The 16,522-nt window shown below is 39.0% G+C and overlaps 2 protein-coding genes across 6 annotated transcripts in view; both read right to left on the reverse strand.

The window, feature by feature from the left end:
• Positions 1-2,762: 2,762 nt before the first annotated feature.
• Positions 2,763-7,197, reverse strand: LOC109165136 (methylmalonate-semialdehyde dehydrogenase [acylating], mitochondrial). The gene is made up of 19 exons (XM_019313779.1): positions 6,922-7,197; positions 6,628-6,725; positions 6,395-6,466; positions 6,150-6,311; positions 5,966-6,044; positions 5,711-5,865; positions 5,465-5,528; positions 5,269-5,348; positions 5,115-5,180; positions 4,979-5,029; positions 4,716-4,867; positions 4,537-4,627; positions 4,299-4,379; positions 4,045-4,122; positions 3,901-3,936; positions 3,677-3,720; positions 3,512-3,590; positions 3,232-3,322; positions 2,763-3,044 (listed from the first exon to the last, which is right to left on the reverse strand). The coding sequence occupies exons 1-19, from the start codon at positions 6,947-6,949 to the stop codon at positions 2,935-2,937; spliced, it is 1,617 nt and encodes a 538-aa protein (XP_019169324.1). The 5' UTR covers positions 6,950-7,197; the 3' UTR covers positions 2,763-2,934.
• Positions 7,198-7,239: 42 nt separating this feature from the next.
• LOC109165130 (L-type lectin-domain containing receptor kinase IX.1-like) overlaps positions 7,240-16,522 on the reverse strand; it is a 29,668-nt gene continuing 20,385 nt past the window's right edge. Inside the window, exons 2-3 of one of the 5 annotated variants that reach the window (XM_019313769.1) lie at positions 13,460-14,061; positions 7,240-7,818 (exon numbers count right to left, since the gene is read on the reverse strand). In XM_019313769.1, the coding sequence (XP_019169314.1) occupies positions 7,456-7,818; positions 13,460-14,061 (965 nt within the window). In that variant the 3' untranslated portion in view covers positions 7,240-7,455. Of the gene's footprint in view, positions 7,819-10,021; positions 10,502-12,928; positions 14,350-16,522 lie in introns of those variants that run through there. The other 4 variants (XM_019313770.1, XM_019313766.1, XM_019313768.1 and 1 more) reach the window with 4 other exon arrangements.

Here is a 16,522-nt window from a genome sequence, read left to right on the forward strand (position 1 = left end):
AAAAAGAAGAATGACTCATCAGCTTTTATCAGAAAGAGAGGAAACACAGAGAAAATGGATTCGGTTTTTTTTTTTTTTTTTTTTTTTTTTTTTTTTTTTTTTTTTGAAAAATAGGATTGATAATTCATAAGTAGTTAATGAATATAAAAGTTTTCTTTATCTTGGACTCCAAACTTTCATTGGATTAATAAGTTAATAAATTTAATTCAATTTAATTCCACCATGCAATGTGATTTTAGGGCGAAGAACACACACACACACACACACACACACACACACACACATATATATATATATATATATATATATATATATATATATATATATATATATATATATATATATAACATAAATGTGTAATATAATTTAATTATTATATCAGTTTAGACTTTCACTTGAGACGAAATACATTTTTTAATTAATTAGGTATTATAACACCACATGTTACTTGGAGAGTTGAAGTATGTCTATCAAACATACACGTCAAATAGGATGTAAGTGTAATCTACCTAATTATTAATTTAAATTTTTTTCTAAAAAGTTGAACCTCAACCTTAAAGGTCCCTCACACCCGACCCGATAGAATATTTGGGAGGATATAAATTATAGTAACTCAACTGAACATGAATTACAGAGGCTAGACTTTTGCTTACTGCGCACAAGTACCGCTTTGAGAGGAAACCTAGTTGATGTTGTGCACAAAACACTCGGCTGTCGCCTTGTAATGCAAACATGCATCCTAATATATATGCCTGACAGAACATTGATTTTGGATACATATTATATAGTATTTTGTTTGTTTGTTTGTGCAAGTGGGTTAATTCTGCCTGTCTTGTATGTTTAATATTTTCTGGGGAGGTCCCTCAGAAAGTTTGTTTGCTTGAATTAGTCATTAACCAATTTCTTATTATTAAATTAAAATTCACAATTGTTTAATGAAGCATCTATGAATGGATCAACAATATATATTACACGTTTTAATTAATTAGATGTCTAATCATTTATCACGGAACAAGAGAAATTTTAAAAATCTTTAATATCATTTATCAATAAAAAGCTAACATGATGAATATCATTGAATTAATTTCAATTTTAATCATTAAAATATATTTAGAGTTAAATATATAAACTCTCATTTTTATGTATTTTTTACTTTGTGCTGACATGTTATACGGATCATAATTTTTATTCCTCATTTTTTTATCCAATAAATTTTGATCAAATATGTGCCACAGTAGTTATACTTTATGAAAATTTATCTATTATTTTTTTACGAGAAAAAAAGGAGTTATCGACAGACTGTTTCTGTTATGTTTTGCCAATTAAATTGCTTTGAATGGGTGCCGCCTTGTAATTCATGCAAGTTCCCTCCTAACCTGCCTAATTTAGGGAAGTAACATTGATTGATATATTGATGAATAAGTAATGTATGTGGAGCATGCTTGAGTACGTACAATAATTTCTTTCTTTCAAATTTAACATAGGAAGCTTGCTTGACAACTACTATACACGTATGAGATGAGACGACATTGATAAAAATATTATACTTTTGGTCAATGCCCTAACTTTACTCCCACTCTTTGTCTTGCCACCTTCCTTTCATGTGAAATAAACAATACATTTTTACAAGTACATGTGCAAGAAATGTGTTAATTAAATTGAACAATTTTATGAAAGATTTTGATGTCGGAGTATCATTATTAAAAAAAGTTGTATTTACTGAGATAATGCATTAGATAAATTTGTTCCTTATAAATCACACAAGAAAGAGTTCGACCAAGAAAGTGTTTGACAAGAATTAAACGTGTGACATTCTGGTACAAGAATCATGCTTTACTTACTCGGTGATTCATTTTGGGTCAATTTTATCCATTTCTAATAGATGTAATAATTATATTGAGTGTAACAAAGAATATTAATTGTTATTGATGTAATTTAAAGTGGGTGTGTGTGTATATATATATGGATAGATAGATAGATAGATAGATGGTTCACGTGCGAAGGTCTTCTCGTGAAAGATGAGGTGAGATTTGAGCCGTTGATCTAATCTAGATCAATGACTCAAAATGAAGGGAAAAAAATGTGCTTCCTAGCAACATGGCTCTGAACTGATGCACCTTAAGTTATAAACTTACGTATCTTAAGCTATAAACTTATGCACCTTAAGCTTTGAATTTACGTAAAATTATCATAATGCCACAATGTTTTTTATTTATATATATAAAAAATTTCTTCATTATAGGCTATTGATTTTGGCTATATATAGAATATGTTAATCAGTTATATCGTATTATTGCAATTACCTATTGAGAAAAACTTACTCAAAATGCCAAATGTATGATTCAGATGCGTGCATATATACCTTATTATTGGTGTATATAATATTATATTTTATAAGTCATAATCAAGTTAACGCAATACAGCCCACCAAAATCGATTAAAAATTAAAAATATCTGTATGTGCATGCCAATTGCCAATATATATTATATATTTATGGAATGCATGAGAAACATGCATGGTGCATGCATACCTTTTGTATTATTTTATTTTCATCTCAAATAAAGTGATTAGATTGTACATTTTGGTGAACAAAAGCAATTTTTTTAATGATGGAGAAAAATTCACATTCCTTAGGAAGATCTTGTGCGATGGGCAGCAGAGCTGAATTCAAATGGCGGAAGGGCATTCAGATTTGACTTAACGAATAAAAAACCGACAAAACAATCCACTAAGAAGACCAAATGCGATGGGCGGTAGAGTCGAATTCAAATGGCAAAAGAGCATGCAGATTTGACTTATTGAATAAAAACCAGACAAAACATTCTTCCATCCTTTGGTTTACAAGGCAAATAAAAACCTCAAATGGAACCAACAGATTGTTTTGTGATAATCAGAGTGTAAAAACCCCACAGTGAAACTATAGTTTAATTTATCTATTTCTGAGAAGTTGGCATTGCAAGAGATACTCCAGAGCCACCTGGTAAATCCTTCCATTGCTGGGTGATAGTCTTGATCTGTGTGTAAAAGTTAACCCCCGCTTTGCCTACAAATTCATCCCGGTAAAGACAGTACAGATCGTCACAAAGAAAAGCGGGATATAATACGAAAACTTCTGCTAGAAATATGTAAACTACAATGTATAGCAGAGATTATGCTATATTTCTGAAAAAGTAGTGCAGACAAAGGGTAGTAGTGGTACTAGTAAGTTTTTTCAAGAAAATGGCGTTTACCGTAGAAGTTGAGGTCTCCAGCAAAAGAAGCCTTGGAGCCTGTGAAGGAGAAGAAGGGTAGAGGAACCGGAATGGGAACGTTGATGCCAACCTGAGGCAGAGAAGTGCGGTTCAGAGAAAAAACACGAGCAATCAAGATAGACTGTAACTATCGGAAAGCAACAAATGTTACTGCCAAAAGAAGCATATAGTTTTATGTTTAGTTTCATCCATACATTAGTGTTTTGCGTATCTTTGCCATAACTGATTAGCTTCATACGCAGAAGAATCAATTTCTTACCTGCCCTGCCTCGATCTCGGTTTGGAATTTCCTCGCAGCTATGCCAGATGTAGTGAATATAGCAGCACCGTTTCCATATCTACAAAAGCAGGGCGATGTTACTATAGATGATCGTGCCATGAGTATAGAACATTGAGTTCCTAAATGAAAAGGATAGAGAAGTACTTGTTTCTATTGACAATTCTTATCGCCTCTTCTAAGCTGTCAGCCTAAAGAGAAGCAAAAAACAGTTTGTTACTCAATATGAAGTTGATAATAACACGAGCAACTTTTTTTTTTACTCAATATGAACTTATTAAAACAGTTGATAAAAACAGTTTGTTACTCAATATGAACTTATTAAAAGAACGAACTTATTAATGTGCGTGTAATATAATATGCTAACCAACCTGCATACAAATGAGAACAGGCCCGAAGATTTCCTCCTGTAGAAGTCCGTATTTAGAATCATTAGTGTGCTATGATTTGAAGTTCATAACCTTTTCGGTTTTGCATATATAACTAAGAAATTTCTTCCCGGGAGGGGACTATACCTTATAACACTCCATATCGGCAGTAACATCAGACAAGATGGTGGGGCCAATAAAATTACCCTGTTCGTAGCCTGGTACCTATTATCCAACCGAGAGAACAGATACATTCAACTTGATAGTTTTGATTACTAAAAAAAAAAACAAAAAACGAGAGAGAATAATATGGAGTAACAAAAAGAGCTAAGCGATACAATAGCAAGTAGAGAATATATGTAACTTATCTATGGGTGCACTAACTGAATATGAAAGCATACCACAATGTTTCTTCCATCGAGCAATAATTTAGCCCCACTATCAACACCACTTTGAATCAATTTACATATTCGGACTTTTGCCTGTGGTTGAAGGATGACGAGAACAAAATATTCATCAAAAAGGGACTTGATTTACCAGATAAACGAGGACAGAAAGATACCAATTTGTACACATTATTCTCTTTCCTTCTCATTTGGTTCTACAAATAGCCGTGTGGACATTATTGCTTTTACCCACCTGTTTACTAATAACTGGTCCAAGGTCGGCATCAGGTTCTGTTCCGGCATTTACTTTAAGGGTTTTTGCACGTTCCACCAATTCCTCTATCCTACAAGGATTGCAGATTCCTTGCATCATTAAAACTGATCCAACTTGCTGAAAATAAAGCTGAATGATAATGATTAGACGGTGAGTACCATGACTTTGATTCTCCAACAAACACCACTGTACTTAGCGCCATGCATCTTTGTCCGGCTGCACCAAAACCAGCTGCAACTAAAGCGTTTAATGTGGAATCAACGTTTGCATCAGGCATGACAATGCCGTGGTTCTTGGCTCCCATGTTGGACTGAAGATATTTTAACGCTAGTTAGTGGAAGTTTATTGTAACCACTGACATTCAATTTTGATTCCCAGCATAGAAGCGAGTGAGAAGAACCTCCACCCCTTTCCTTCTTACCTGAACACGTTTGCCTGTGGCCGATGCCCTGGCATAAATATGCATTCCAGCCTGGTAGATCAAGAAGAATCAAGAATTGGTCAGAGTCATACATCTATACAAGCTAATCCTTGAGGAAAAAAAAGGTTTTACTCACTGTATTTGAACCAACAAAAGATACGGCTCTGATATCTTCATCATCACATATAGCATTAACAATGTCCTGCAAGATAGTTGGATCATGACTATCAGCATATGGCACGAACAATGAAAACTAATTATAATAATCATTTCTTTGGAGCAAAGTATACATGAGTGCCATGAACAATATTTAGAACTCCATCAGGCAACCCAGCCTCCATTGCCAACTCGGCCAGCATCATGGAAGCACCTGAAAGAAAAATGCAACACAGAGAAAAAGGGAAGAAACGGAATCAGCAAATGGAGCTAAATACTGCAAAAGATGGAAACTACATACATTGCGGTTTTCAGAATAAACAGATTGACCTGGATCTTTCTCTGACGGTTTAAGAACGAAGGTGTTCCCACATGTAACTGCAACAGGAAACATCTGCAGACATTGAAGTGCCAAAAAACGTGGTGGTAACTTGCTGAGAAATGTATTAAAACAGATAATACTGGAAAAAAAAGTTGTCTTCCTTAATTCTTCCTTAATTCTAAGTTCCCAACTAAGTTGTTGTAGAGGCAATATTAATGAATCCCGAAGTTGCCAAGTTTCAGCAAGTTACATACCCATAAAGGAATCATTGCTGGGAAGTTAAAAGGACAGATCCCGGCACAAACGCCTAAAGGCTCTCTTATGCTATAGGTATCAATTCCATTTGAGACATTAGAAACATATTCTCCCATCTGTAAGGTTGCCATCCCACATGCATGTTCCACCACCTCTTTGAAAACGAAAAAAGAAAAAGAAAAAGTTAAGAGAGCTGAACTCCGTCACATATATGATATATCCCTCAACTGATGTAAAGCAGTAATGCAGCCAACCTAAGCCACGGAATACATCGCCTTGGGCATCTTTCAATGTCTTCCCCTGTTCTGTAGTAATATTCAAGGCTAGCTTATCCTAGAGCAGAAATTGCAGTAGCTCCAATCAACATATATCATAAGGAGAGAAAAAAAAAAACATAATTCCTACATTGAGAAGTTTAAGATCAATGACAACACTAACCATGTTCTTCCGTATAAGGTCTTGGTACTTTAACATGACACGCTGCCTTGTCGTGATAGGCGTGTTCTTCCATGATGGATATGCCTTTTTAGCAGCAGAAACTGCAGACTTGAACTCCTCATTCGTAGTTAACGGTATCTGAGACACCACTTCTTGTGTAGCCTATTCCATTAATCAATCATCAATATAAGATACTACTTTGAAATAGAACAAAGTAGTATGTAACCTTAACTGATCCCACTTACTGGGTTTATAACATCAATTGATTCCGATGACTTCGAATCTACAAAGCTGCCACCAATCAAATTGGGAAGCCTCTGATAAACAAGACCAAGATTCATACATTAGCCCAAAATTATACTCTTAACCTTCACACTAAAGCTATCAGCTTATTCAGCTACACAACCACTGTTTCTCACAATCTCACATAAAGATTACAGTTTTACAAATATAGAGAGGAGGGAGATGGAGAACTGACCGGCGAAGTTCGATGCTTCCACGAGGGCTCAGCTGCGGTGGATAAATGAGAATTAGCAAGACAATAAATCTGAGGACTCAAAGACCTCACATTTCTAGCTGCAAAACACACACAATCAATTTGAAATTAGGGTTCTGAACTTCAACTCCGAAGAAATTCATCAATGTCTTCTTCCACTTGCATCCACAGACACGGGTATCAATTCCAACAGGAAGGCGCATAAACACACACACACACACACACACACACACACACACACACACACTATGGATTAAAAAGAAAAAGAACCATTACCTCGATTGACGGCGAACTGCATCATCATTATCCCCGGAAATCTGTGATCGGAATCGATAAAGATTTCCCGGAGTCCTCTACCTTGCTTCTCTACTCAACTCTCTCACTTGGGTATGTCAATTTGGAGTATATAGTAAAAAGAGAGTGAATCAAAAATTACAACTTTGGAAATTTTTTAAATTGGGTATTATCACATTGAGCCGATAAGGATTAATGAGTTGAAGAACGTGAACTGTTCCAGTTTCATACGTTTACGGAATCTTTCATATTCATTATTTTGGGATATAATTAAACGATTAAATATTTCATTATTCCCTGCCATTTGGGCCTTTGGCAGCTAATGGCAAACCACGTCGGATGTCAGTCAGCATTTACATTGGGGAAATTGGGTCCAACAAATACAATTATACAAATATTAAACACTAAGCAAATGGTCAAATAAGAAAGTTACAATGATAATTAGCGACAAATTAGCAAACATGCACATATGACTTCAAAGAAAACAGACAGAAATCCTTAACAGATAATGTGTCATCAGACTGTATGCGGGAGTGAAGAGCCTGCAGAGTGGCGGCTGTAACTGGAAGGGTACTCAAACTCCTGTATCTCAACAGCTTTGATTCCAGAGAAATGGGAATTTGGGAATGATAAAGCAGTTGGAAGAGTTGAGTAAACTGGTTTGGGCATCTTTGCAGGAAGGATGGGCAATTGCACTTGGAATTTCAGGCAATGCAAAGCTAAGCTTATTTTCGGTCTAGAGTTACTATCGGGGTGAGCACACCAGAGCCCGATAATCATTAGTCGCTCCATTTCTTGCTCTTCAAAGTTTCCGCATAGCTTTGGATCTGCAGCTTCGAGTAGCCTTCCCATTCCATACAGATCCCAAACCCAATCCACCAAGCTTTTCCTACCGTCTCGTTTATTGGCAAGAATTGCTTTTCGTCCACATGCAATTTCTAACGCCACGACTCCGAAGCTATAGACATCTGTTTCTTTGCTGGTCTTGAATGTGATGTGACATTCTGGAGCTACGTACCCTGGCGTACCTCCTAAATAGGTTTTCTCGGGTGTTTGTTCGTGGTCAACTGGCCAGGCCAACCCGAAATCACCAAGCCTAGCATTGAAGCTTGAATCCAACAGGACATTGCTGGACTTAATGTCCCTATGCAATACACATTGTTCCCACTCTTCATGCAGATAGGACAAAGCTGAGGCCAAGCCTTGTGCAATTTTATACCTGAGCCCCCAATGCAAAGGTGACCTTCTCTTGAAGAGATGGGAGTCTAGGCTGCCTCCAGGCATGTATTCATAAACAAGCAGGAGCTCCCCATTCTCGTGACACCAACCGTGGAGTGGCACCAAATTTCTATGTCTCAATTGGCTGATGGTCTTTACTTCTGATGTGTATTCCTCAATCCCCTGTTTGGAGTGGCTAGATACTCTCTTCACAGCCACATCCAAGTTCGAGTCCCGTAAGAACCCGCTATACACCCCGCCAAATCCCCCTTCTCCAAGCTTATGCTCCTCGGAGAAGTTGTTGGTTGCAGATGCCAATTCACTGTATGAGAAATTTTTAGGCCCATAGCCAGCCATTTCAAACTCACCCACCATCACCGGACCGAGAATAATCTCGTGATTCTTTCTTTTTGCTGCCCATCTCTTCTTGAAACAGGTATAGCAGATGGCTGAAGCCAACAAGGCAAGTAAAATGAGAACACCAGTACTCAATCCTGCTATCTCTAGTCTTTTCTTGAATTTGGTAGGGCTTGGGGTTGGGCTAGTGGGAGCTGGAACAGGCTGTTCTTGAGCAGGACTTGGAGCTGGCAGAGAAACATTGGACCTCAATGAAGTGGAATCAAATCGCCACGACTTCACATTGTTTTCATCAAAGCACCCTCGAGTTGCAGCTGCGAAGCCAATACTAACGAATTCGGGCAAGTACTTGCTCAGATCAACCTTTTGGGTAAGGTTGTTTATCTGAACATCCCCGAACCCTGTAAAAACAACTTGGAGAATCGCGGAACTAGCATTATAAGTAATGGAAACATTATAATTAGTCATCTCATCGCCATCCTTGGTAGTGTCATTCAGCCCTGTCTTGACAGTAATAGGCTCTAACATAGATATAGTATTTATACTTACACTATTCTGGTATGAGGATGTATTGAACACCACAGCAACGAAAGGATCTGTGGATGTCGGGTGAGTCTCATTCCTAAATAGCATTGTTTGGGAAGGGGTGAAATTTTTGGCCAAGAAAAAGGCTAGTCTATAACCATAAACATTAAAATCGGCATAGCCATTACCATAATCTGGGTGGATGTTGAAAGTGAAATGAGTGGTGAAATCAGCTAACTCTTTAGAAGTATTGTCCCATAGGTGCAACGGAGGAACATACCTTGCTCCACCTACTTGGTCATTTGATTCCGATTCACATTCATTTGTGAGTTTGATGCCCTGGTCTGTGATGGATGCGTTTCCTTCAACTTGGATGTTCACGTTTTGATCAATTTGAGAGAGATTAAATGAGAGTGAACACACTAAAGAGGGAATAAGCACAAGATACAGAAAACTGGAGATATTCAAGAATGTGGCCATGGCTTGGTGTAAGAATTGGGCTGAGATTCTAAGAAGTAAGAAATAACTGTGCTAACAAAGGACTGAACGTAACATTTATCCAGCTTTAATTTCTAAGACTTGCTAGCTAGTCCAGGCTTTACAGTGACTACATTCTCATCGCCATCCAGCTGTTATGCATGTGTGCATGGAGTCTCCAAAAGAATAAACATTAAATTATTAAGTCTGGATGGTATATCGAACCAAATTAAACTCTCACCGAGTCTATTATAGAGTCTTCTTATATTCTACTTTATTGACAATAAATTTAGAAAACAAAAAAGAAAAAGAGTAAAAACCGTGATTGCTGGTGACTGATTTATGCGTCACTTTCTCCCCCTGGTGAATGTATACCCCTTGACATGATCTATTGACTATGAAAAATGAAAGAAGGAAAAAGGAAAAAGGCCGAAAGAAAAACTGGACCATATCCTTAAAATGTAAGTAATGTAATTAATATAATTCTTTTGTACTTAATCCATTGTTAATCTAGCAAACATGAATGTATGACTTCAAAGAAAACAGACAGAAATCCTTAACAGATAATGTAATGTTTTTAATTAGTACAAGGGAGAAGAAGCTAAGGGTGTTGACTGTTGATGGCGTCAGATGGTATACGGGAGTGAAGAGCCTGCAGACGCCGAAGATGAAGTGAAGCGTGAGTTGTGGCTGGAACTGGAAGGGTATTCAAACTCCTGTATCTCAACATTTTTGATTCCAGAGAAATGGGAAGCTGGAAAGGATAGAGCATTAGGAAGAGTTGATGAGTAAACTGGTTTGGGCATCTTTTCTGGAAGGATGGGCAATTGCACTTGGAATTTTAGGCAATGTAAAGCTAGGCTTATTTTTGGTCTCGAGCTACTATCGGGGTGAGCACACCATAGCCCGATAATCATTAACCGCTCCATTTCCTGCTCTTCAAAGTTTCCGCATAACTTAGGATCTGCAGCTTCGAGTAGCCTTCCCATTCCGTACAAATCCCACACCCAGTCCACCAAGCTTTTCCTATCTTCTCTTTTGTTGGCAAGAATTGCTTTACGTCCACATGCTATTTCCAGTGCCACGACTCCGAAGCTAAAGACATCTGTCTCTTTGCTGGTCTTGAATGTGATGTGGCATTCTGGAGCTACGTACCCTGGTGTACCTCCTAAATAGGTTTTCTCGGGTGTTTGTTCATGGTCAACCAGCCAGGCCAACCCGAAATCACCGAGTCTAGCGTTGAAGCTTGAATCCAACAGGACATTACTGGACTTAATGTCCCTGTGCAACACACATTGTTCCCAGTCTTCATGCAGATAGGACAAAGCTGAGGCCAAGCCTTGTGCAATTTTATACCTAAGCCTCCAATTCAAAGGTGACTTTCTCTTGAAGAGATGGGAGTCTAAGCTGCCTCCTGGCATGTATTCATAAACAAGGAGGAGCTCCCCGTTCTCGTGACACCAACCGTGAAGTGGCACCAGATTTCTGTGTCTCAATTGGCTGATGATCTTTACTTCTGATGTGTATTCCTCAATCCCCTGTTTGGAGTGGCTAGATACTCTCTTCACAGCCACATCCAAGTTCAAGTCCCTTAAGAAACCACTATAAACCCCACCAAACCCCCCTTCTCCAAGCTTATGCTCCTCTGAGAAGTTGTCAGTTGCAGCTGCCAATTCACTGTATGAGAAGTTTTTAGGCCCATAGCCAGCCATTTCAAATTCATGACCTTCCATTGCTGCACCAAGGATAATCTGGTTGTTTCTGTTCGCTCCCCGTGTCTTCTTAAAACAGGCAAAGATGGCTATAGACAGCAGTGCAATGAAAACCAGGACACCAATACTCAATCCTGCTATCACTAGTCCTTTCTTATTATGTTTTCTGCTTCCTTCTGATGAGACCATATTAGTATTGTTTCGGTTCAGGCTAGTGCCGGGACCTGGAGCAAGAACCGTGTGTTGTGGTTGAGGAGAAGGACTTGGAGCTTGCGAGAGAGTGGAACTGAACTGCCACGAGCTGACAAAGTTTTTCTCAAAGAACCATCCTGTTGCAGCTGAGAAGCCAATGCTAACAAATCCGGGCAAGTATTCCCTCAGATCAACCTTATAGCTAAGGCTGTCTGTCAGGCACTGGCCATCCCAGAATCCTGTAAAATTAACTTGGAGAATCTTGGAACTAGCAGTATAAGTTATGGAAGCAGTATTGGACATCCCTCGTGCAATATCATTCACCCATGGTTTGATTATAACAGGTTCTAACATGGAATTTATGTTGATACTTACATTTGTCCGAGATTGCTTCTCCTGGCGAGAGAATGTATCGAACACCACAGCAACGAAACGATCTGGTGGCGGTGTTGGTTGAGTCTCATTCATGAGGCCAAGCCCGCCACCGTTAGTGAGAGTTATATTCAATGGAGTGGAAAAATTCGCCAAGAAAAATGTTAGCCCATCACCATAGCTGCTGCTACCATTTGAGCTGATTGTGAAAGTGAAATTGGTGGTAAAATCAGCTAAATCTCCAGAAGCCATGTCCCATAGGTGCAATGGTTCCACATACGTTGCTCTACCGGCTTTGTTCCTCATCAACTGATCCGATTCGGCTTCATTTGGTGTGAGTTGGATGCCCTGGTCTGTGATATATGCATCCCCTTCGAGTTTGATGCGCACATTTGCATCGCCAGGACTGAAACTGGGCGGATCAAATGAGAACGAACACACTAAAGAGGCAAGCAAAAGGAACAGAAAGGGGAAGATATTCAAGAATAATCTGCACTGGGAAGCTGCTGCCATGGCTTGGAATATAGAGCTTGGATTAAGAATTTGGCCTAACAAATAATATAAGTTCTAACCAAGTTAAGGACAGAAGATTTAGGCAGGTTAGAAGACTTGCTAGTCCAAGCTTTACATTGACTATATTCTGGCCAGCTGGTATGCATGTATGCATGCAACCAGCTTGAAGGACTCATAGCTAATTAATGCATGTTTTCTTTTCCTGAAATTGCCGCTACTGTACTCACATATTGTATTGTTGCAAAAGTCTCCTTAAATTTTACGAAGTTTATGTTTACTGACAACTTTGGAAACGGAAAACCGTGATTGCTGGCGGTTGATTGATGGTCACTTTCACCCACTGGATTTTTGAATATATATATATTTTTTGGGGAGTATATTATATTCCCCTTGACAGTTGACATGATCGATTGACTGTGCAGAAATGAAAGAAGGAAAAAGCTGGGAAAGGGAAGCAAAAAATGGACCATTTAAACTACGCGCAATGACCAAGACTATGTGGTCTAATCGTACTGGGGTTGGACTTTCATTTAGAAGGTTGTGAGTTCGAGCCTCAGAGAAAGTATATGACCAGATACTACATGTGGACCAAAACTGTTATTTACTAATATTTGTGGGACTAAAATTGGCAAGAGAAACACAATTCATTGTTCATCTCCTAAACATGCAAACATGAAACCTGTCAATGGAATCAAAGCAGACAGAAACATAGAAATCCATCCAAATTAAAGCAGATAATTTAATATAATGTTTTAAAATGGGTACAACATATAGGGGAATTAATGATGTTGGTACCCTCAGAATGTCTGCAAAACTGAGGAAGATGTTGAAGAACCTGTAGACACTGAAGATGAAGTGAAATGTGTGTTGCTGCTGGAATTGGTATGGTACTCACTACTGAACGAGACTGCACTAGTACACGTTGAGTAGACTGGCTTGGGCATCTTTGGTGGAAGAATGGGCAATTGCACTTGAAATTTTAGGGAATGCACAACTTCGCTAATTTTTGGGCGAGCGTCACTGTCAGGGTGAGCACACCACAGCCCGATGACCATTAACCGCTCCATTTCTTGCTCTTCAAAGTCCCTGCATAGCTTAGGATCTGCAGCTTCGAGTAGCTTTCCCATTCCATACAAATCCCAAACCCAATCCACCAAGCTTATCACACCTTCGGGTCCATTGGGAATAATTGCTCTTCGCCCACATGCAATTTCTAATGCCACGACTCCAAAGCTATAGACATCTGATTGTTTGCTGGTCTTGTATGTGCGGTGACATTCTGGGGCTATGTATCCTGGTGTCCCTCCTAGATAGGTTTTTTGGGGTGCGTTTCCATGGTCAACCAGCCAGGCCAACCCGAAATCACCGAGTCTAGCATTGAAGGTTGAATCCAACAGGACATTACTGGACTTAATGTCCCTGTGCAATATACATTGTTCCCAGTCTTCGTGCAGATAGGACAAAGCTGAGGCCAAGCCTTGTGCAATTCTATACCTGAGTTTCCAATTCAAGGGTGAGTTTTTCTTGAAGAGATGGTGGTCTAAGCTTCCTTCAGGCATGTATTCATAAACAAGCACCAACTCCCCTTTCTCGTGGCACCAACCGTGAAGTGGCACCAAATTTCTATGTCTCAATCGGCTGATGATCTTCACTTCTGATGCGTATTCTTCCTTCCCCTGTTTAGACTCCCTGGAAACTCTCTTGACAGCCACCTTCATGCCCCTTAGGATACCTAAATAAACCCCACCAAACCCCCCTTCTCCAAGCTTCTGCTCGTCTGAGAAGCTGTTAGTTGCAGTTGCCAATTCAGTGTATGAGAACTTTTTAGCCCCACTGCCAGCCTTCTCAAATTCACCGTCCATTGCTCGACCAATAGTATTCTGATTATCGTCAATTGGCCGACCAAGAACAATCGGATTGTCTCCTTTTGATGCCCATTTCTTCTTAAAACAGGTATAGATGGCTAAACCCAGCAGAACAACAAAAACTAAAACACCAATACTCAGTCCGATCACTAGCCCTTTCTTGCTGCTCTTTTCTTCTGGGATGACGACTGTATGGCTAGTGGGAGGTGCTGGCTTAGAAGGGCTTGGCTCTGGCGACACAGAAACACTGCCCGACCTCAGTGGAGTGGAATCGAAATGCCACGAGCTGACAGTCTGTTTCTCAAATAATAATCCTGTTGCCGCTGAGAAGCCAATGCTAACAAATTCTGGCAAGTAATCCCTCAGATCAAGCTCATAGCTAAGGCTGTCTGTCTGGTAGTCACCATCCCAAAATCCTGTGAAATCTACCCGGAGAAACTTGGAACTAGCATTATAAGTAATGCGAGCAATATTATTCATCCCCTGTGTGATGTTGTTCAGCCAAGCTATGCTAGTTGCAGGTAGTTTCATAGATTTAACGTTGATACTTACATTAGTCAGAGGTTTATTCTCCTGGCTTGAAAAGGTATCAAACACCACGGCAACGAAAGGCTCTGGGCTTGTCACTAGATCCGGATCCACAAGGCCAAGGCTGCCACCAGCAATGGCAGTTTGATTCAACGGGGTGGAAAATTTGGCAAGGAAAAAGGCCAATCCATCACCAAATTCAGTGTCACCATCAGAGTCGATGTTGAAAGTGAAATTGGTGGTAAAATCAGCCAATTCTCCAGTAGCCTTGTCCCATAGGTGCAACGAATCCACATACATTGCTCGACCGGCTTTGCCATTCAACACCGAGTTGCGTTCATATGGTGTGAGCTGGATGCCCTGGGTTGTGATGGATGCGTCTCCTTCCACTTTGATGCGCACATTCGCATCCGAAGGACCAATACGAGTGAGATCAAATGAGAGGGAGCTCACTAAAGAGGCAAGCACAAGGACCAGAAAAGCCCAGATATTCAAGAATCTGCACAGGCCCGCCGCCATTGCTATCACCAAGAACTCAACGTTAATCCAGGCAGCAAGACTTTGCTTTGCTAGTCCACACCCTACTGTTTTGAAGAAGCCAACTACATAGTCGATCTGGTGATGGGTCTATTAATCCAGGCAGCAAGACTTTGCTAGTCCACGCCCTACTTGCAGAATATTATAAGCTGTACCCAATCAGTATGCATGGTTTCCATGGTACTTGTGAGACTTGTGGCTATTTTTAAACTTCAAATTACCTGTATTTTGACCAACGCCAATTTAACCGTTTCTGATAACAAGCTAAATGAAGAAACTCAGAAGCTACTAACTTTCTAATAATATTGTATCATTCAACTGCACTTTGAAATACAAATTTTCTTAGGGCAACTTTGGTCACAATGGTCGAGCTAACTTGATAAATACAAGATTCAAAGTTTGACTCTGAATGAGAGCGCAAAATACAACAAGTATTGCGCTGATATGATCGAGATCCTAATTAATGAAGAAGAACTAATTAATTGGATCAATTATTCCTGGAATTTCGACCAATTGGATCAATTCAACTAGCTATAACAAGCTGCTGCAAATTAAATTATTGGCCTGGGATGGCAGAATATTACAAGCTGTGGCAAATCAATGCAATTAGTATCTTTTGACTTTTGGTAAGCTCTCATAATATTGTATGACACTGATGAGCTGCACCTTAAATAGAAAATTGCATTTTCTCTATTAAATAAAGGAGGGAAGGACAACATGTTCAAATAAGAAACTAATCAATATGGTACCTTTGGCTATTTGAAAACTTCAAATTAGCCAATTAGGTGTATTTTTGACAACTTATTGTTCCTCAAAACTATTGTTACATATCTCCCCAGAGTAGAACTTAGAGCTTTTATGGTTATCAAGCTAACACTCCGACCATCTTAGCTGTGATTATCCCCTCCTTAATTTATTTATATGCTTATAGTATATAAATTTGACTATTATATTGTGACTAAACTTATTTTGACTTTTGATAGCTCTAGTGGCCTCTACGTTTAATACATTGCCCCTACATTATGAGCAATTGGGCATCTATTAATTTAAGTAACATGCACCAACATTTCGTGTTTTGTCATAGTTCGAAGAAACTCTAATTACTTAATTAGTCTGATAGATTTTCATTTTTCTGAAATTATAACCACTTCCATCAATTCAGCAACTTGCAAAATATCACAAGTTATAGCAAAGTTGTCGCTACTAACTTTTTGATAATATTGTATCTTCCAACTGCACTTTGAAATACAAATTTTTTTAGGGCAACTTCGGTCCAAGATAGTCGGG

Source organism: Ipomoea nil, unplaced genomic scaffold, assembly GCF_001879475.1.
Source record: "Ipomoea nil cultivar Tokyo-kokei standard unplaced genomic scaffold, Asagao_1.1 scaffold3069, whole genome shotgun sequence".
Lineage (NCBI taxonomy): Eukaryota > Viridiplantae > Streptophyta > Magnoliopsida > Solanales > Convolvulaceae > Ipomoea > Ipomoea nil.

Coding starts and splice junctions, on each gene's coding strand:
- LOC109165136 (XM_019313779.1), bottom strand. CDS start 6,949: ATGATGATGCAGTTCGCCGTCAATCGAG. Junction 5,349..5,464: donor ACCGTCAGAGAAAGATCCAG/GTCAATCTGTTT, acceptor TTTTTCTTTCAG/GTGCTTCCATGATGCTGGCC. Junction 5,030..5,114: donor CTTTTGTTGGTTCAAATACA/GTGAGTAAAACC, acceptor TTGATCTACCAG/GCTGGAATGCATATTTATGC.